General features: G+C 36.7%; 1 protein-coding gene across 1 annotated transcript in view; it reads left to right on the top strand.

The window, feature by feature from the left end:
- Positions 1–22772, top strand: part of CCDC158 (coiled-coil domain containing 158) — a 68698-nt gene extending 45926 nt beyond the window's left edge. Inside the window, exons 17-23 of the mRNA XM_090268096.1 lie at positions 8423–8583; positions 10453–10512; positions 11391–11450; positions 14813–14880; positions 19230–19388; positions 20597–20704; positions 22696–22772. Coding sequence (XP_090124222.1) covers positions 8423–8583; positions 10453–10512; positions 11391–11450; positions 14813–14880; positions 19230–19388; positions 20597–20704; positions 22696–22772 — 693 coding nt within the window. The remainder of the gene's footprint in view (positions 1–8422; positions 8584–10452; positions 10513–11390; positions 11451–14812; positions 14881–19229; positions 19389–20596; positions 20705–22695) is intronic.
- The last annotated feature ends 234 nt before the right edge of the window (positions 22773–23006 follow it).

Raw genomic sequence — 23006 nt, forward strand, 5'->3', positions numbered from 1 at the left:
AAGAAATATATATAGCCAATAAACATGAAAAACATTTAAACTCATTTATAAATAAATAAAACTACATTATAAAACGAAAACAAACTATTCATTTGCATATAAAAAGGGCAAATGGTAACGGGAAGGGTGTGACATAATGGGCACTCTTGTATCATACGCTGTTGATAAACATAAATTGATATGACTTTTTTATCTTTTTGCTTCCAAAACCCATGGTTTCTTTTTTCTTTTTAAATTAATAAACTATTTTTTAGAGCAGTTTTAAGTTTATAGAAAAATTGAGCTGAAAGTGTAGAGAGCCCCCATAGACTCCCTTTTCCCAGCTCCCTCTCTTCCAGCTTCTCCTATTATTAACATCTTGCATTAGTATTGTTACAGAGCGAATGGGGGTTCTTTCACGTGGCACCCTGGTGTAAAACCCAACAACTAGTGTTGAGGAAAACAGGTCTTTATTAACAATATTCCAACCTGGGGAGGACAGTGAGCACTTCAGCTCAGAGCCCTGTTCTCCCACGGGAACCAGCACTTACCTTGCTCCCCAAAAGGCTAGAAGCCAAAAACATTCCCAGAAGTTCCCCATCCCTTATCCGTCAGCTCTGTCTTTCAGGATCTGGGGTACGATGTCATCAGCCTCCGTATAACAGTCCAGGAAAACATGTGCCATGTTGCACTGGATCACGCATTGTTCTCTCTCTCTCTGTCCTTTTCAAAGCCGCATGGTATTCTCCCTTTCAAAGCAGCATGGAGTTCTTCCTTTTCTTTCCAAGCCACAGGGAGTTCTCCTTTTCCTTTCCAAGCCACACGGAGTTCTTCTAGCTAAAATGTATGCTACTTATTTTTAACCCCTGACTGTGTCCTGTGATGCAGTGGGTGTGGTAACCATTTCTGACCATTCACAGAACCTTGTGCAGGCTCTGTATGCTCTTTCCTCACTATTTCATAGTCAAATTCCCTCCCATCTCCTTGGAGCCTTGGAAGAACCAAAGCCATTTGCATAACTAAGACACTAGCTACTAGCCATAGTTATGCAAAGACATTTTAAAAGCTGTTCCCTTTTCCCCATCCCCCAACCCGCAGGCTGTGGGGATTTTTGGAGACCCCCCCACTCTGTAACAGTATGGCACATTTGTTACAATTGATAAGCCAATATTGATACATTATTAACAAGTCTGTAGGTTACCTTGGGTCTCACTCCCTGTGTTGCACATTGTATGGGTTTTGACAAATGTATAATGACATGTATCCCCAATTACAGTATCATAAGAATAGTTTTACAGCCCTAAAAATGCCCTATGTTTCTCCTAGTCATTTTTCCCTCCCTTCCCCGTAATCCCTGACAACTAGTGATTTTTTTACTGTTTTTTCATGACTTAATAGGTCACTTCTTTTTATCACCGAGTAATATTCCATAGTATGGATGTACCACAGTTTTATCTATTCACCTATTTAAGGAAGTCTTGATTGCTTCCAGGTTTTGGCAGTTATGAATAAAGCTGCTGTAAACATCTGTGTGCAGATCTTTGTGTAGGCAAAAGTTTTCAACTTGGTTAGGTAAATATTAAGGAGCATGATTGCTGGATTGTATACTTTAAAGCATGTTTAGTTTTGTAAGAAATGCTCAACTGTCTTCCAAAGTGACTGTACTATTTTGCAGTCTTACCAGCAATGAATGAGACTTCCTTTCGATCCACATCCTTGCAAGTATTTGGTGTTGTCAGTGTTCAGATGCTAGCCCTTCTAATAGGAGGATAGTGATATCTCATTTTAATTTGCAATTTCTTAATGACATATGATGTTGAACGGATTTTCACATGCTTATTTGCCATGCTTATGTTGTGGTGAGATATCTGTTACAAACCTTTACCTATTTTTTTAACTGGGTTGTTTGTTTTCTTATCATTTAGTTTTAAGAGGTTTTTGGTGTATTTTGGATACCAGTCCTTTATCAGATAATGTGTTTTGAAAACATTTTCTCCCAGTCTGTAGCTTGTCTTTTCATTTTTAGCAGGATCTTTTGTAGAGAAAAGTTCTTAAATTAAATGAAGTCCAGCTTAATTATTGTTTTTCTTTCATGGATCATGCTTTTGGTGTCACACCTATAAAGTCATCACTAAACCCAAGTTCATCTAGATTTTTCATGTGTTATCTTCTAGGAGTTGTATAGTTTTGTGTTTTACATTTAGGTCTGTGATCCATTTAGTTAATTTTTGTGAAAGATGTAAGGGCTCCAGGCATATTATTTTTTTGCATGTGTATGTCAAGTTGTCCTTTCTCCATTGAATTGCTTTTTCTTCTTTGTCAAAGATAGGTGACTATATTTATGTGGGACTATTTCTGGTCTCTTTATTTTATTGTGTTCTATCCATCTGTCTCTTCTTTTACTAGGACTATTACCGGAGAAAGCCTGGTTCTTCTTGCAGATGCAGTGAAGAATTAACAGATCAGTGAGCCTATTAGCATGCACACAAAGTTTATTAGTGAATGGGAGAGCAAAAGCAAGGGTAGCCAAAGACCAGGGTGGCAAGCTTGCCCTAGGGTGGCCAGAGACCTGGTGGCCAGATAGCCAGGATGGCCAAGAGAGTGAGTCCTTTGTTCTGAGGACTTAGGTAATGCCGGGATGGGGGTGAAGAAGTTACATATTAATTGACAGATAAAGGTGGCGCCAGCTTTTCTCAGGGGGATGTGACTACCCAAACTTAGGTATATGTGGGGTCTTTAGCCTGAATCCTTATCTTGCTCCAGGCTCCGTTTGTTCATCTTGTTGTAAAACATACATGTGACAGGAAGCAGTTAATTAAAGTTGGGGCAGTTATCCAAAGTTATTTATGGACTTTTTCTTTGGGCACTGTGAACCCTCTCCTGCCTTTCTGGCCTTGGGATGAAAGCACAGTTTCAAAGGCTTTTTTTCCCAGCTAGTGGAAAGGATACATAGAATTTCAAGGACTTTCCTCCTCCCATGCTAACATAGTGATTCTTGTGATGTTGGAACTCCTGGCAGCATTATCAGTTCAGGCTTAGCACTACTGGGTTAACGGGTGAGACATGTCTCCCTCTGCAACTCATTCGACTGTAACAGGGCCACACTGTCTTATTATAGTAAGTCTTGAACTTGTATAGTGTCAGTGCTCCAACTTCATTCTCCTTTAATATTTTGTTAGCTATATGGGTTTTTTGCCTTTTCATGTAAGCTTTAGAATCAATTTGTCAATATCTAGAAAATTAAAAAATTTCAGGAATTCTGATTGGGATTTCACTGAATTCATAAATCAAGTTGGGAAGATCTGACATCTTAACAAGATTGAGTCTTCTTACCCATAAACATGGAATATTGCTCCATTTATTTAGATCTTTGATTTCTGACAGAATTTTTTAGTATATTCATGTATATCTTGTACATATTTTGTTAGATTTATACCTAACTTTTATTTTTTTGGTACTAATGTGAATGGTATTGCATTTTTAATTTTTTACTTTAGTTTCTGACAGTGTCTGGGACATAAATAGATCTTCTGCAAAGTTTGTTGAAGTGTGACAGGTGACTTGTCCTAGATCATGTTGCTATGGAAGGATAGTGGCCGTGATGAAAAAGCCTGTGCTGTTTCACATGGTACCACACTGCCTATTTAGTCCCTGTCTCCTCAAGAAGAGGTTAGGAAATGGTATTGGTATTTGTATTAACTCCTCTTTAGTAGTTTTAAAGATTGATGAGCTGCATATAAATCAATCTTTGTTTAATGTTTCTGAGTGTGAGGTAATTGCCCTGATGTAATTTGTGAATTACTTCCAGTAATAACCAGACTACATGAGTCTGTTGTGGTCAGGTGCTCAAATATATTATTGAATCCTCACACTTTATAGCACAGTGATCACATTTCCTAACAAATATATCCAGTGAGAATCAGGCAGCAAATCACAGATCACACTCAGTCCCAACTTTGCCATGGACCCCTTGTGCAATTTTGAGTAAATTATTTAACTTCTCTGTGCTTCTGTTCTCTCACTTCTAAAATGTAGTGATTACTTATACCTTATTGGCTGGTTTAAAGATTAAAGTTTAAGTGAGATAATATATTGAGTGCCTAGAACATGACGAGCAGTAGGTAAATGGTACCTCTGTTTGTTTATCTTGACAGCCTGGAATGATGAGCCAAGTGTATGAAGAGAAATGTAGTCTTGAACTTGGTACTAAATATACAAAAATACAAGGAACAGGACATGAAAAGTGTGGTGTATCAATAACATGTGGAAAAGATGTAGGGAGCCTCAGTTACCTGCCTGCTCAGCAGCATTATGTGGCAGCCAGAAAGGTTTAAAGATAGTAGTAGCCAGATCCATAAAAGGGACAGTTGTCCTCCACTCTGCTCTAGTCAGACTCTTCCTGGAGTCTTAATTTCATTCTTTGGGCATGAGAATTTAAGAAACACAACCAAGTAGTGAGAAGTCCTGAGCCCATGCCATATGAAAAGTGGATGAACTGAGAAGATTTAGCCTGGGGTATGTATTAGAAAGTGGAGGTGAGGGAGGGAGTTTCGCATGATGAAATAAGTCATTTCTAAATGGTTATCACATTAGATGTTTCCTATGACCCTGGCGGGTAAATGATAACCATCAATGGAAGTTATATGGAGAATATTCTGTTTAATTAGCTTTTCTTTCAGAGGATTAAGGCCATATTAAAATTTAACTGCCTTCCTTGGTGTACAGTGATTAAGCAAAGACCAGATAAGTATTTATATTGCTGGGATGCCATACAGAAAATTCATCATGACTTCTGATTGGAGATTGGACTAGAACCAAATCATCTTCAAGACCCCTTCAACCTTGATATTTTTGTGATTTTATACACAAGCAAGATATGGGTTATTTGTTTCGGAGTATATAAAGACAGTGATGATCAAACCAAGTCTTTGCCTCTATAGAGTTTACATTTTAAGGAACATCATACATTTCAAAAGTTTTAAAGAATTAGGATGAAATCACAATAAGAATGTCAAGGGATGAGTCTGATTAACTGCTAAGTGAATGTCAAAATTGAATGCTTTTCAACTTTTTATGTCTTGTAAAGTGCTAGTTACTTCAAAGAATTTGAGTGCCATGATCCGGGGGCGGGGTGGGGGCAGATTTATATATTTGTAGGTTATTATACTGATCATTTATGATGAATGTCAAGGGCTTCAAATTTTTAATAATTATTAAAGCTTATTAAATAAACTTTCTCATGGGCAGAAGATATGAGGGTCCAGGTGACACATTGAGATTTCAAGGTTAGAACTAAGTTTTTAAAGTTTTATTACACATCAGATATTACATCTACCAGGGCTGGGACAAGACAAAGCCAGTGTTTGGTAAAACTGAACCATCTGCTTAGAGACAAATGCTTTCATTCATGATTAAGAAACTGGTTTGGCATCTGTGGAATCAAGGAATACAAGGAAAATCTCTGTATCTTTCACTTAATTTGGCTGTGAACCTAAAATTTCTCCAAAAATTAAATATTTAAATAATGGTCCACATCTGCCTTTTTACAAAGATGGTGGGGAAAGAGAAGAAGGAAGTTCCATCCCTCCCAAATCTGAAGACCAAGCAGAGGCTTTGAAGGCAAAGAAAGCAGTGCTGAAAGGCATTCATAGCCACAAAAATAGAAGACCTACACCTCACCCACCTTCTGACAGCTGAAGACATTGCAGCTCCCAAGGCAGCCCAGATATCCTCAGAAGAGCAGTCCCAGGAGAAACAAGCTCGATCACTATGCTATCACCAAGTTCCCCCTGACTACCGAGTCAGCTATGAAGAAGAAGATAGAAAACAACAATATATTTGTGTTCATTGTGGATGTCAAGGCCAACAAGCACCAGATCAAACAGGCTGTGAAAACACTCTATGACATTGATATGGCCAAGGTCAACACCCTGATCAGGCCTAATGGAGAGAAGGCATCTCTTTGGCTCCTGATGTGTTAGATATTACCAACAAAATTGGTAGCATCTAAACTGAGTCCAGCTGGCTAATTCTACATATAAAATATTTCACTGTAAATAAATAAATAAATAAAATAAAATGTTTTACATCTTTATATATTTTAAGTTAATGGAGTCAACTTATATAATGTAATGGAGTCTCTTATGAAACTCTGAATTCATGGCACTTTTCAGGTTAGATGGCCATCAATGAACTGGAAAGACCATACTTACCGCACATTCAATTAGAACTCTTTTAACATCTTCAGCTGGATATCATATGTGGTTTGTCAGGGGGGACAAAAGGGGAAGGAAAAAGTGATGGTTATAACATCAACACTTGGTTAGCATGGACCCTAGAAAAGTAAAGCCCAAAGAACAAAAATTTTTTAGTGTTCATCTCTCAGCAACCAATCTGTGTAGCAGGTGTAACTGTACATTCAGACAAACACCTCCAGCTGAAACAGCTTGATGATGCTTTATGATGCTTTAGCCATAAATGTTCTCCACCTAAGTCCACCTGCTCATAAGAGCAACCAGTGACTATCATTTGGTTTCACTTCTTGAGAAGCCTTTTGGGAACATATATAATTCTTCTTAATTATAAGTATTCATTGAGGAATACTATATATGTGAAAATCTTTTTATTATTCTCAAGTATCTACTAAGACAATTTGAAAATATTAGGTAATCTTTTCTCATCAGTAAAATGTAGTGAGTAGATTAACTCAACCCTAAAGAATTTCTTCTAAAGTTCTGTAGCTTTAAAAATTAATTCAGCCCTAAAAAAAAGTAATTGAAATTATTTTACCTGAATGTAGTTGTTAATATCTAATGGCATTATATGATGTTCATAATACATTGTTAAAATTTAAAAATAAAATAGGTGTGTATAATTTGATCCCGTGTGTATATTCTAATTCATAAATATGTGTGCATATGCAAGGTCTGTCTGGAAAAAGTCCAGCCATTGTTAATATAATGAGAATGGTTTGTGCAACATACGTAACCTGGGAGCCAAGGAGAGTGGACTTGAATGTGCATGCGTGAACAATGATGACTTCACTCTACTAGTCAGTGGGAGCGGTAGATGCTATTGAGTGAGCATGTGTACCGTGTGGCCATTGCAGCCAAAATGACTAAGTGAGTAGAGCAATGAATCTGCATCAAATTTTTCATTAAGCTTGAACCATTCCTCTGGGGAAACTATTCGGATGAGTCAGAAGGTTTTTGGGAATGATGAAATGAATGCGGTGCAAATAAAAGTGTGGCACAAACACTTCAAAGATGGTTGACAATCTGTTGAAAGTGATCCACATTCTGGAAGGCCTGCAACATTCAGAACACCTGAGAATGTTGAACGTGTATGGGCTGCAATCAACAAAGATTAGTAACTGACAGTGCAAGACCTAGAAGCTGATTTGGGGATTCCAAAAACTACTGTGTCTAAGATTTTGATGTGGGATCTTAGCATGAAATGTGTCATGGCAAAATTTGTTCCAGGCTTTGCCCCCAGAGCAGAAGGGAACATTGCGCTGCAGTTGCTAATGATTTGATTCAAACCACTACCAATGAACCAGATTTCCTCAAGAAGGTCATAACTGGAGATGAATCATGGGTCTATGGCTATGAGTATGATCTGGAAATAAAGGCCCGCCATCCCAATGGAGGTCGCCTGGTTCTCCATGCTTGAAGAAGGTGCAGTTAAGTCACAGCAAGATCAAGACCATTTTAACTCTGTTTTTGATAGGGAAGGTGTTGTCCATCACGAGTACACCCCTCCAGGCCAAACATTTAATAAGCAGTGCTACCTCAATGTTCTTCATCAGTTGAGAGATACCACAAAAATGGCTGCAGCTATGGTCAACCGGTGATTGGCAGCTTCATCATGACAACGTGCCTGCTCGTGCATCATGTCTCATGCAGAGTTTTTTTGTGAAACATCAAATCACACAGGTGACTCAGTCCCCCTAAAGCCCAGATTTGGTGCCCTCCCACCCCTATCAAAACTAAAATCACCTTTGAAAAGGAAGAGATTTCATACCATCAGTGAGATTCAGGAAAATATGATGGGGCAGCTGATGGCGAGTGGGAGAACTGTGTGAGGTCCCAAGGTGCCTACTTTGAAGGGGACTGAGCTGTCATTGTCCTATGTACAATGTTTCTTGTATCTTTTATCTTCTTAAAAATGTTTTTATTTTTCACATTACATGGCTGGATACTTTCTGGACAGCCCTTGTATATATAAATAAGTATGTACACATTTATAAATTAGATACGGCACTATGATGATGATGATTGGTTATTATTGATTATCCCTGACTAGCGAGAATACAGGTCATTTTTGTTTTCCTCTACTTCTCCATAATTTCTATTTACCAGTTGAATTAATTTTATAATAGGAAACAGTAGCATACAAATCTAGAAAACTATGTGTCTTTGTTTTGCAAATTGTTTTATTTCAGCACTCTATGAAACCTAACATACTGAGGGAGGATCCGACAAGGGACCTAAAACAGCTTCTGCAAGAGTTGAGAAGTGTTATCAACGAGGAGCCAGCTGTGCCCCTGAGCAAGACTGAGGAAGATGGGAGAACACCATCTCTGGGAGTCTCATACGTGGCTTTGTAAGACTGAGTGTCCTCTAGAATGGGAAAGCTCCTCTCATCCGTGCTTTGCCTTCAAGTTGTCTGTGTGTTACTCTCTAGGACAGTGATTTTCAACCAGCGTGCCGCAATAATTTTTAAAACATGCAATACCTATTTAGTCAGGGGCACTGACCTCTTTTCCCTTAGATTGTCAAATTAAAAAAATGACAACAGCCAAGATAACGATAGGCATTCAGGGCAAATGAATTGAAATTATACCTATTTTTTTGTCATAGGAACAAAAATTTTTTTTTGGTGTGCCACAGAATTTTAGTAATTAGTTTATGTGTATCATGGATTAAAAAGATTGAAAATCGCTGTTCTAGGAGGTTGAGGTTTAAAAATCTTTTTAAATTTAACCTTTATTGTATTTTTTCCACCCCTTATTAGCCCCCTCCCCACAGCAATCACCACACTGTTGTCCACGTCCATGAGTCCTTTTTCCTTTTTGCTCAAAAAACGTTGAAGAGTATCTGACATTTCCAGGGATAACGATATGAAAGTGGAGGAGTTAAGCAAAAGTAAAATTACTTGACATCAAGAGAAAGTAATATTCTATTCAGAAAGTAGTCAGACAAGGCGTTACCCAAAGTTACATTTCTGTATAAATTCATAGTTCCCAACAAATTTCACATCCATAATATTTGACTATCACAACAGTTTGAGACAAGACAAGATTGGATTTATTTATCCCATTTTACAAATGAGAAAAACCCAAGTTTCAAAAGGTTAACTTGCCTGCAGTCACATAGGTGAAGCTAAAACTAGAACCTTGAAAACTACATCACTCTCCAGGTGTAAGCTAATAGGAAAGGCCATGGTTCTTTAGGTATCTGTGTCAATGATTTATATCAGATTAATAAATGTTCAGATTCAAAAAGGATTCAAGCAGTTTTTGACCCTGCCCTATACATAGTTTAAAAATCAATGAAATTTTCATGATTTTTTCAAATAGTGTTTCCAAATTTTATTGGGTATTATTACTAGATTAACATAAAGAATTTAATATGGTATTTATGCTATTTTTAGTATTGTAATAGTAATTGTATACTAGCTGTTAATATTATAACAATAATGTTATAATATTCATTTTCTGGTTATATGGCAAATATACTAATATGTTCAATTAGTATATGTTGGCCTAAGGTAACAAATTATTAGCTGGGTTTGCCTAATTCTTATGTGTAATATTACTAATAGTAACAGCAAAATGTTAGGAGTAACAGCCCAATTACCTAGGATAACATTATATACTCTGAATCACATGCCGGAAACATTCTACTGGTCGATTCATCAAAGAATACTTACATGTACAGAGTATTTTATTTTTGTCCTAGTTCTTCAGTATGCTTTCTAAGCCAAGGCAGTATAATTAAACTCATTTAAGAGATGCATACATTTAGGCATACTGAGTTGGAGCTAGAAGTAGAAGTAAGAGCCCCTGGTTTCTAGCACTCAATTCAACAAGATTGCCATGCCTTCCCTGATTGAATTTTCATCACTCTAGCCATGATGGGCTTGAACTATATTCGATTGTATTGAAGTTGAATGTATTTGGTCCCTGCCTTTAGAGAATTTATGTTCGTTTGCTGTAATCCTACAAATGACCTTTTCGCCAAAGCTTAAACTCTGTCTAAAGCTTTTGGGAGTCCATGGAACACAAAGGCATTTCTGAGTTAATGAACTTCAGAGGTTAGCTGTTTGCAAAATTTGCTTGGAGGCCTAAAATCTACTGTGCCTTACAGAAGAGTTGAATATAATAAGTAATTAATTGATTATTCTAAAAATACATGGAATATGGAAATTATTCTTTATATAATTAACTGAGAGTTATATTTATCTATACAGAGATGATAAAGTAAGAGATTGCAGTACTGAATCAAGCCTGAGATTAGAGATATGCCATAGGTAAGAAGAATCTGAGATTCTAAATCTAAGTAATTGTCCATGAATTTTATATGTGACTAGGTAATTTGGAAAGTCTGTTTGGATAGGCTACATGAGAATTGATGGGCATTTGGGGCTCATTGAAAGAAATTGGTTACATTTTTTAACTGAAACTAAAAAAGAATTTCAAAATATACTAAAGTAATTTACTTTCTAGAAATCACTAATAAGCTTTTTTTGCTTATTTTAAATTTTCAGCTGTTTACCCACATGATTATATTTATGTTGTGTGCCATGCCAAATATAAGAGACTTTTTCTACACTTACACATATTTATAATGGCTTCTATCACATTTGAAAGGAAGGTAGTCTGGAAGGAAATGATAACCTCAAAACAATCCTATTTTTATCAATAATTGAATAGATGAATTTTTTAATGGAGTCATAAAAAGAGCATAAAGAAATGAAATCCATAACCCCTAAACAAAGACAACTTCTGAGAAATGATGTTGGTCATGAAAGAAAAAAGGCAAATATTAATGTTACTCATTTTCGACACAGAAGCCATTTCTTGAAGATCTTCAGTAGCTCCTCACTGTCTGCTGCATTAAGTACATGTTCCCTTAGACTGACATTTAAGAATATCCCTAACTTGTCACCAGCCTGCTTTACTCCCACGTTACGCTCTAACCAAGACAGACTACTCCTGATTCCCATGTCTTCTTGTCTTCAAGCTTTTCTCCATACTGTTTCCTCCATGTGGAAGAGCCAGTGCCCCAGTCTCACTCCTTTGAATCTGTGTTTGTCTAAAAGCTATGTGCGGAGGAACAATTTTGTTTTGTTGCTAAATTAAAATAACGTTGTTTAGTCTTTAATTTCCCACATCCCTCTACCAACAGAAGCAACAACTCATTAAGAGACTCCACCGAAGGCAGCAAATCAAGTGAACCGCTCAGTAGGTAAGAAAAGATCTTACCAGTCCGGCTTTCAGAATAACCCCTTCACTGCTGTTCATTCGTTAATTCAAAAGATCATCAATGGCCCCCGATGTGCCACCCTCTGTGCTAGGCCCTTGGGATGTAACAGTGAGCAAGACAGACGTAGGCCCTGTTGCATACAGTCTAAGGTCTGTTTTTTGACTGACTGCTGGAAAAAAAGAAGCTTACTTTTTTCTTTTCTATTTTCACCATGTGTAAAAAATAGAGATATCACAGTCCTTTTATATCATAAAATATGAAAATGAATTCTGTTTAAACTCCAGTTAGACAGAGGCTTATTTATGGTCATGTCCTCAGCATCAAGCTCCTGCCACATACTAGCTATTCAGTAAATCTTTGTTTAGTGAATGAATTAAGTCAGTATTGTAAATATTTTCTTATTTCCCTGCTACTTGATCAATATGCAACAAACTTGAATCTTTCTAAATATCTTTCTCTTAACCTAAAGAAAACGAGATTTGATTTCTTCATCTGTGTGTGTAACTCTACATTGTTTCTATTAATATCTGAAACTGTCTACTGCATATTTTTTTCTATTTTCTGCATGCTTTAGACTCACTACCTTAAGTCTTTCCTATCTATAATGTAGGCATTATTACCCTCATGTATAGGTTGGTAATGAAAACTCAGGTTGCTTAAGCAACTTCCCAAGGTCATACAGTGGAATTGGATTTGAGCTCAGGTCTGTCTGGCTCCCGAGCTCTGGGACCTGGCATGAGCTGCTAGGGAAGAGCCCAGTCCTAGGCCTGGGGCACAGAGGCACTGCTTCCCTGAGCTAACTAAAGCTCTGTAGCTTTTCCATGACTAGAAAAGTCTGCTTCTTTCAGCAGCAATGTATTTGTAAAGAAGAGGGAATGCTGAGGAAACAATGGGCCCTAGCCCCTTCCTCTGTTCAAATGGGCAACAGTAATTTTTAAGTATTTAGCAGAAGCTCTGGAAAGTATGATGCATACTAGAAAATTAGAAATGCATTCGAGTACTGTACACTATGACAAATTGGCCATTTTTAAAACTCATGAATGAGAAAGGATACTACAGTTGCTGTTTTATCTCAGCATTTCACTGTAAGTGCAGCACCTTTTCTTTAATCAAATGTTACAGTAATGTTTCTTAGTCTAGAAACTTCTGCAGCCACATCAGGTACATCAATATTCTCCACATACCATAGAATAAAAATGAAACAGGTAACTCTGATATTTGTGTTTGAATGATTCTGAGAGCAACATCTCTCAAAAATTTTGTAGAGAATTGACTTTTCTTATTCTGTCATGTTATTATAATTTAATGGGCAACATTATCCCCTAAGGAAAGTTTCCTACAAAGCCTTCATAGTATCTAGCTTTCTTTTTTAATTCTCTAATATGGATGTTACAGGACATGAAACAATGACCCGAAGATTATAATGGCAAAATAAATGAAGATGGCCATTCCACAAAACCATTGCCCTCCGCTTATGTTTCTGTGTCACAGAATGGCACTACCAACTTTCCAAGGGCACCTGGCTTACATGTTAGCATTACCTTTGATTCTTCTTTCTCTCGTCTCATTTCTGTAGTCACCAAATCTTACTGATTTTGACTCTAACACAGTTGTTGAATCCATTTTCTTCTTGGAACATCCCCTCCAACTGCCTGTATTAATTTCCTATGGCTTCTGTAACAAAAAGTCGTGGCTTAAAATGATACACATTTATCCGTCTTAACAGGTCTGGGGGCCTGAAGTCTTAAATCAGTTGTCAGGGCCACACACTCTCCAGAAGTTCTTGGGGCTAATTCATTTCCTTACCTTCTTCCAGCTTCAAGAGCTTTCTTCCTTGCATCTGATTTGTGGCTCTTTTGTCCATCTACACACCCCACAGCATAGCATCCTCAAATCTCTCTGCACTGAGACTGTCATATCATCTTCTCTCCTTATGAAATCCCTTCCTGCCTCCCTCTTAGAAGAACACTTATGACAGCATGTAGGGTCCATCCAGATAATCCAGGATAATCTCCCCATCTTAAAATCCAAGTTTGATGTGATCACATCTGCAAAACCCCTGTTGCTCTATAAGGCAACATTCATAGGTTCTTGGCCTTCAGGTACAGGTATGTTTGGCAGCCATTTTTCAGCCTAGGCCTTCTCCCTTTCTCATGGGCTTTTGTGGATGCCTCTACAGTGTTCAGTGGATGTTTTTAAATCTCTGATCTCTTGCATGTTTCAATCACTTGCATCAATTTCAAACTGGCCAGCCTAAAGCACACCTCAGACTATACCTATTGCCCAGCCCCCAAACTTTCAAAGGCCCCCCCCATTACCTACTGCAGCAAGAACAAACTCTGCCCTGATCATTTAGACTATGCACAATATAACCATGACCTTCCTTTCTAGGGCTTTTCTCAGACTTCTTGGTCTCAGGACCCCTCTGCAGTCACAAATATCGTTGAGGATTCCAAAGAGCTTTTGTTTATCTGGGTCATTTCTATTACCATTTGAAATATTGGAAAACAAATTTTAATTTTAAGCATTTTAACAATGGAAGACACTGATATTTATTTAAAAGTAACAGTGTATTAGATGTTACTATAATAATCTTATGAAAAATAGCTATATTTTCAAACAAAAAATCATTGAGAAGATATTGTTTTACAATTTAATGCATGGCTTAATAAAAGACAGCTGGAGTCTCATATGTGCATCTGCATTTAACCTGTTGCGATATCAGATATCATTGGGCCTCTGGAAACTCCACTGTACACGTATAAGAGACTAAGAGTTAAAAAGCAAATATCATAGTACTATGATAAAAATAGTCTTGACCTCACAAACCCCCTGCAAGGGAACCACCTTGAGAACTGGTGCCATAATATTCTCATACTGGAACCCAATATATGGAACTATGTGGTTTTTGTCAATTTATTGATTTAAATAAGTTTAATAGTTTTGTAAAGTGATATACTCCTGCTAAGAGAGGTTTCTTTCTTTTTTCCTTTGTTTTTTTCATTTTTTAAATAAGTCATTAAGATCTTATCTCTTAGAATACATGAGAAAAATATTTGGGTTTTATAGCTACTATTACACAAAAATGAATTTTCTAACTAAAATTATATATTATTAAATTTTTGTTCTGCAAATTGTTCAAGGGCACTGAATGCATAAAGATAATGCAGCATTGGATCTCCCTCACTGGATATTTTAGGACTTCTTCAGTTTAGGGTTAGGGCTGCCACTTTGAGTTTAGGTGTTAAGCCATCACTTGTGCCTGCATTAGCTTGCTCTGTCCATAAAAATTAACACTGTATTTTTTAAATGAAGTGTTTGCATGACCGTTCTTATGCTTCCAGAGAGCCAATCACATTACATGGAGGAGAGCAGGAAGATCCCTCGAGTTGCTTTACATTCCCATCCACAGGTGAGTTTGCAGTGAAAGCACAGAAATGGGGCCTGCTGAAACCTTACAGAGGCTCCCTGTTTCCATGAAAATGACAGCTAACGCTGTTACACTAGCCCATAAATCCTCATTAACTCTCTGGTCTCACTCCTACTACTCCCCCTTATTCACTCTGCTTCATCCATCCTTGAATTGTTCTTGGACATTCAGGCAGCTTCAATATCAGAACCTTTCCACCCGCTGTGCCCTCTACATTGCTGACCCCTTCACCTCCTTTCAAGCCTTTGCTCAGATAGCACCTTCCCAATGAGACATATCTTATAATCGTATTTAAAAATTGCAACTCTCCCACACTCCTACTTCCTTTTCTCTTTTTCTAGTCTTAAATTACACTTATCTTTTAATATACTGTGTAACTTACTAAAATGTTGTTCATTGTGTGTCACTCCTGCTAGACAAAAGCTGCACAAGGGCAGATGCCTCCAAGGGTTTGGTTGCCTGATATATCCCAGGCATATAAAACCTTCCTGGTATATAGTAGGTGCTCAATAAATACTTACAGAGTGGATAAAAGAAAAAGGAGGAGAATTGAGACAGATGAATCTCCATATAATTTCTGAAGATTTATAGACAAAATGTTCTTTATAAAAAACAAAGAGGTCAGGGAAGAGATTCAAAGATAAAAGAATCTGTTGAAAAGCAAAATGGCACAACAAAAATGTTACAAAGGAAATCTTTATCAGAAATAACAAATAGGGTAGGCATGACTGAAATCATAGTCATGGACATGATGGGCCCCCTAGAGAAAATTACACCAAAGGAGTATTTAACACAAAGGTTTTTTTTAATTATAGAAAATATGTTAGATTTGGAAGGCAAGGACAGACCCACAGACATATGATCAGTTTTCTATGGAAAAGCACTAGATAAATGGAAAAAATGGAACTGTGAAAATGATGGTTATTCAACAAAAGTTTAGCTATAAATGTGAAGAGTGATAATGTAAATAGGGAAAATTGAGATGTGAGGTGACTGAGATAGGAGAAAGATAAGTTTCCAAATTTTACAGAAGAATACATGTATATATTCAAAACATAATATTCTTAAATAAAATCAAACTTTTAATTTTTAAATAATCTTCTGAGAAAGTTTTAAACACTAATATTTGAAGAAAAGAGCATTTATTTGAAATTTAACAATTCCTTCAGGTATACTTCACTTACATATTTTTATTGTTGTTTTATTCGAGAATACAAGATATATCCTTGCTTTATTAGATTAATATAAATGAGTGCTTTTACCTTTTCGCATACATTGTAAGTACCTTAGAATATGTTAAATCAATTCATTGTCCCTACAATTATTGTCACATATTTTAATTATTTTTAAGTCTATTTTATTGATTATGTTGTTACAGTAGTCCCAGTTTGTTTTCCCTTTGCTCCCCTCCACCCAGTACCCTCCTTCCCTCCAGCAATCCCACCCCCCTTAGTTCGTGTCCAAGGGTCATGCATATAAGTTCTTTGGCTTCACCCTTGCCTATATTATTCTTAATTTCCCCCTGTCTATTTTGTACCAACCAATTATTCTTCTTAATCCCTGCACCATTACCCCATTTCTCCCCCTTCCCCATCCCAGCTGATAACCCTCCAAGTGATCCCCATACCTATGATTCTGTTCCTGTTCTGGTTTGCTTAGTTGGATTTTGTTTTTATCTTTTAGATTCAGTTGTTGATAGTTGTGAGTTTGTTGTTATTTTAATGTTCATAATTTTGATCTTCTTTTTCTTAAGTAAGTCCCTTTGACATTTCATATAATAATGGCTTGGTGATGATGAACTCCTTTAACTTTACCTTATCTGGAAAGCACTTTATCTGCCCTTCCATTCTAAATGATAGCTTTGATGGATAGAGTAATCTTGGTTGTGGGTCCTTGCTTTTCATCACATTGAATACTTTGTGCCAGTCCCTTCTTGCCTGCAAAGTCTCTTTTGAGAAATCAGCTGATTGTCTTAGAGGCACTCCTTTGTAGATAACTCTCTGCTTTTCTCTTGTTGCTCTTAAGATTCTCTCTTTATATTGAACCTTTGGCATTTTAATTATGATGTGTCTTGGTGTGGTCCTCTTTGGGTCTAGCTTGTTTGGGACTCTCTGTGCTTCCTGGATTTGTATGTCTATTTCCTTCACCAAATTAGAGAACTTTTGCTTCATTATTTTTTCACATATGCTTTCACTTTCTTGCTCTTCCTCTTCTCCTTCTGGCACCCCTATGGTTTGGATGTTGGCACGTTTAAAGTTGTCCCAGAGATTTCTATGCCTCTCCTCATTTGTTTCAATTCTTGTTTCCTCGTTCTGTACTGGTTGGCTGTCTTTTTTCTTCCTTATGTTTCAAATCATTGATTTGACCCCAGTTTCCTTCCCTTCACCATTGGTCTTGTGTGGATTTTCCTTAATTTCATTTAGCATAGCCTTCACTTCTTCTTCCCTTATGTGTTTGCCATACTTAAGCATATCTGTCAAGCCTGTGAGCATCGTTATCACCAGTGTTTTGACCTCTACATATGTTACGTTGGCTATCTCCTCATCGATTAGTTCGCCCACTAGAACCTTGATCCATTTCCTCTTTTGGGCCATACCTCTCTGTCTTCTCACTTGACAAACTCCTGTGTTTGCCTCTGTGTCTTAGGTAGAGCTGTCACACCTGTTACGTTGTAAGGGGCAGAACCTTAGGTATTTGTCAGTACAGGGCAACCCATTTCACAACATTGTGGTGCTGTGGGGGGGGAGGGGTCTGAGGGGGAACAATGCTGCTTGCTAAGCACTCGCCCCTTTTCCAGGTACTTCTCACACTTTCGTATGGGACTTGATGCCTCTCTAGCTGTTGCCCTGGTCATTGTTCCCAGAGTGGGTGGGTATGTGGATGTTCTAGGACCGTGAGGTCCCTTTAAACAAGCAGACTCCACTGAGAGACCAGCAGTTTCTTCCTCCACCCCAACCCCCACTGGTCTGCACAGTCAAAAGCAATGAGGCCTGATTTTCCCCAGTGCTGGGATGGTGAGCTTCAAGGTCTGGTGAGGAGCTGGAATGCTCCCCAGGTGTCCCTCCCCACTTTTTAAAACATGTGACCGTGCTTTCCGCCGGCCTGCTGCTGCCACTACCACACCATGTCCTCTCCACCCCGTCTCCATGCCTCCTACCTGTCTGGATGAGTATTTCTTTATTTCTTTGTTTGTTGGACTTCCATGCAGCTCGATTTTCTGGAACTTCTGGTTGTCTCTGGTTTTGAGCTAGTTGTATTCCTTCTTAGTTGTGAAGGGAGACGCAGTGTGTCTGTCTAGGCCTCCATCTTGGCCAGAAGTCCACATATTTTAATGATTAATGTAAATACCACAGTGGATAATTTGCATTGTTTTGTACAGTTAATATTCATTTCAATATATTCTCATATTTATACTTTATCTTCTATCTGATATCATTTCACTTATGTCTTTAATGTTTCCTTTAATGTAAGTCTGCTAGGAACATATATTCTGTTTCTGCTTTATTGAGCTTGTCGTTATTTTATGTTCATTTTTGAAGAATATTTTTTGCTGAGTATAGAATTTTAGAGTTGACATTTTTCCTTCACTTTGGAAATACTCCATTGTTTTCTAGTTTCCACTGTCTCTTCTAAGAAGTCAGCTCTGAGTACAATTGTTGCTCATTTAAATGTAATTTGTCTTTTTTGCCCTCTCGCAGCTTTAAGACTGTTTTGTCTTTGGTTTGGTTGTTAGCAGATGTTATTGATATGTCCAGGTATGATTTTCTCTATGTAAGAAGAACCTGTTTGGGTTTGCAGGAATGCTCTTTGAATCTGTGGTGGTCTGTGCCTCTATTGCCCAGACCGCGGGGGTTTGTATCTATTACCTATATTTTTCTCTTGGTTTCCCATTATATAATCTTGTTTCCTCATTTACCTCGTTGCTTTTATTGTATGACAGGCATATGTGAAAAATTGTACAGATAGTTTGATGCTTCTAATGAGGTTACCTTCCTCAAGAGAGCACATTCGTGCTTACTTGTAGTAGACAACTAAGGACACCAGCAATACTAGATTAATTTCATTCAGTCAGGAAGTAAGAAGACTTGAAGCTGGACCTCAGATCCCCAAGGGCAGGTCTTGTTCATGTAGATCTTTATTTCTAAGACACAGTTCTTTTCCATGCAGAGCACTTTTGAGTTGCACCCAAAGCCTTGGGTATTTAATAAGACACCCTTTCTCCTTCCCCAGAATCGTGGGAACATTTTCTTGTGAGTTTGACTTTTTGAGAGGTGTGGTGTACTATTTTTAATTAAATCTGTTCTTTTACTTTTATTCTTGCAAAATTTTAGTAAATCCATCTGTGAAAAATTCATCTTCTCGTTCATTCCATTCTTCTCCTAAGAAGTCTCCAGTTCACTCACTCCTAACTAGTTCGGCTGAAGATTCAGTAGGTTCCCCATCTCAATATAGATCCACCAAATCTGTTCATTCACCTGATTCTGTTAAAGGTAAGAATGATCTGATATCAGTGATAAGGTTAATTGATTTTAAAGCTCTGGTAAATTGAAACTTCCTTTCTGTAATCAGAATAAGATTTTACATGGTGTTCTTATATGCAAGTTATAATAGCTATGTAACTAAGTGGGCCTGACTTAAAGTAGCTTGTGTGTGTGTGTGTGTGTGTGTGTGTGTGCACGTGCACCATAATAAATATACATAGAATTTATATGTAAATATTATCTCTTTATTTCTGTCATGATTAATGAATTTTTTCCTACTTATTATAAGATTTTGTGTATTTTTTTAAATGCTGTGACTTTTCTTATTTACGTTCTCTAAAATCACAGCTGTCTCTGCTTTTGTAAATGCAAGTATCTATCATACAAACTTATCAAAATGTCCTCATTTTTTAAATCCTAAGTTCATTTTTTTTTTCTAAGACAAATGGGAAAAATGGTTTGATTTAGACTATGTGCCTGATAAATAAGTGACATTAAATAAATAGATGTTGAACTTGAAATGTTTTTCATCATATGTGACAGTGACTCAAAGAGCTACAGTGCTCTAGGGCATCATTCTCTTTGATAAGGGATAAACTAGGCAAGTTGTTGCATCAGAGATTAAGGTCAAAATTAAAATCTTGAGCTGGCCAATCAAGAATTTCTTAGAAGTTGACAAAACTTAGCATGCTTATGAGAGAATAGGTTGCCTGGGTCTAGCCCCTCCTCAGTTGCTACTGCCACATTTATTCTCGGTTTACTGTGGCCATGGCAGCACCCATGCCACCCTCTTCCATCTTGCAGCACCTTCCTCATTCAGGAGATAGCAAACAAAATGCGAACTGGGGCCATACACCTTCAAGAATGTTGCCAATGTCAGTATTAAATCTTGTTCTTCCAAATCCTAAGTTCATGGAACTCGAATATTTGGGATGAAAAACTGTCATTGATAATGCAGAATGTATCTTTAAACTTAAAATATTCCTCTTACTCATCCCATTTGATGCTATGTAGTTAAATAAGAGTAAATCAGGTTGATTTGAAATGAAATCAAATAAACTAATACTGAAATATTTAGAATAAGACACTTTATTTTAAAATAGTGTCTCAAGGTTTTTATTAGTTTAAAGGAAAAATTGTTTAACTTGTGATTGGAAGATTTCTAAAATACATATTAAATAGGCTTTTAATATCACATCTAAGCAATTTTCTAATAGCTTCACAGTCTCAGCCAATAGAAACCTCAGGAAAAACATGCAGGAAGCTTCAGAACAGACTGGAAAGCTTGCAAACTCTGGTAGAAGACTTACAGATGAAGAACCAAGGTACTGTGTACATTTGGTGAGATCTTCCTTGCTCAAAAGAATACTCCCCTTCAGGTCAAGCCTCCTATATATTGATCCACAGCAAAAAAATCTTGAATTAGCAACCTTAGTAAAAATATAAGGGTCTTGACCATGACTAAGCCCTGGATTTATTATGTGACCTTAAGCAGGTCACTTTAGCCCAGCTCTACCCTAGATAAGCATTTGCTTCATGATAGCCAGGATATAATTGCAGTCAATAGCCAGAAAACAGAATAACAGTATTTAGCCTTACATAGGGTTTTAATTAGCATGGACTGTAAGAGACTATGCCACATACTGAATCACAAAATAAAAATATAAACTTCTTATATACTAAAACTATTTGGATGACAAATTATTGTACTCTGCAGATGATAGGCAACTTTTGGGCAAAATTCCAGGTGGACGTTCCCAGGGATATGGGAGGATATGGAAGGATAAGGATATGTTCCCATGGGTTTGGGAAGGCTATCACATTTTATACTTTTTTGTCATAAATTCATGAATAATAGAGCCTTTTTTCACGGGGAAATTAATTTTGGAGTATACATGTTATTCCGTCTTTCCAGCTCTAGAGAAATAAGTTGCAGATGGATGATAATAAATATCTATGAACAAATCCTTATAAATTTAACCTTATTAATAATAATAGTTGCTATTAGTATTTATTGAGCATTTACCAGCTACATGGCAGGCCTTGTTCTCAGAGATTTACTTATGTTTTCTTCATATGAGCCTCACAGCAACACTGGGAGGTGGGCACTAGTATTATCTCATTTGCAAATGAGGAAACTGAAAATAAAATCACATTCAGTCAATAAAGTCTAAGTCACATGAGTAGTAGAGCTGGGACTTGATCTCTGTAATTTCTAATTCCAAAATCCGTATTTTTTATTATACTTAAGGCTATACCAAATTATTATAAAAGAAAATTTCAAATCCCTTAATGATAACCCCAGATATCTATGTATATAAATATCAAGAAAAATGTTTGATTTTAAGTTTATTGTGAGTTTTAAAAAGAAGATGCATTATATTCTTGGCCCCACTTTTATCACACTTGGACTTACATTTCTGAGTTTAAGTAATGCCACCATGTAGAAGTTCAAATGGAAGACATATTTGTTTAAAAAATAAAAGAGGCCCTTATTTTAGATACATTGTCCGGATGGAATTTCTCTTGGAAATCATGAAACAAATATTTTGGAGAAAATTTTGGGTGCATTTATCAAGATTTAAAGCACACATATGCCTTGACTCAGAAATTCCACTCCTAACAATTTATTCTATAAGAAATAATTGTAGAAATGCACAAAAGTTTGTTTATAAAAGTATTCCCTATAACATTGTTTATAAAGAAAATAAAAAATCAAGTTTTAAAAATTTATTTACTAACATGTTGGTACATCCATATAATGGAATACTGTGCAGTCGTAACTAAATGTGAGCTGAACTGCAAAGATGTTAACATTTTGTTTAGTGAATAAAGCAAGCTACAGAACTACTTATAAAAGAAAAACACTTAAAAAAGAACAATTTATACTACATGTACATATATGTAAAGAAGAAAATGTGTGTGTGTGCATGTGTACGTACATGAAGATATTCACCAGACAGTTTATAGTAATGATCTCTGAAAAGGGGTTCAGCAGATGAAGGGAACAGAAACAATGACTTTCATCTCTTTTTGTACACTTCTGAGGTGTTCAAATTATTTATAGTAGTGTGTATTACTTCTATAATAATAATTATCATGCCCATCTAAAATAACTGAGAGAGTAAAGATTTATCTTTAGCTCTGTTCCATAACATGTCTTTTCAAAAATAAGCTACTTTGCAATTTTTAAGAACTTTTTGAGCTTAGAATGTATGTATTCTACAATAGTGAGCTGACCTTTTTAAAAGCATGTAACAGAATTAAAGCCTCAGTAAATGTTGCTGTTCTAACTTTGTTTTATCAACATTTTCAGCAATGTCTTCAATGATCAGAAATCAGGAAAAGAGGATACAGAAAGTGAAAGACCAGGAAAAAATGTTACTGAAGTAATGCATTGCTTGCCTAATCTTTACAGAGAAATGATGCCCAATTAATTGTGGTGTTACTTATAATTAGTGCCCCATGAACTTTATTCTTTTTATGTGAAAATTTAATAAAAGATACCCTGTCCTGTAAACTCTATTTTGAAATAAAATATTCTTGAATGCTCTCCCAGTAAAACTTCAAGCAGTACTAGCTAGTTGTGAAAGTATTCATAATTTATAAGGTATTAACTTGTACTAA

The sequence above is a fragment of the Furipterus horrens genome, unplaced genomic scaffold (assembly GCF_987537825.1).
Source record: "Furipterus horrens unplaced genomic scaffold, mFurHor1.1.pri manual_scaffold_2, whole genome shotgun sequence".
Lineage (NCBI taxonomy): Eukaryota > Metazoa > Chordata > Mammalia > Chiroptera > Furipteridae > Furipterus > Furipterus horrens.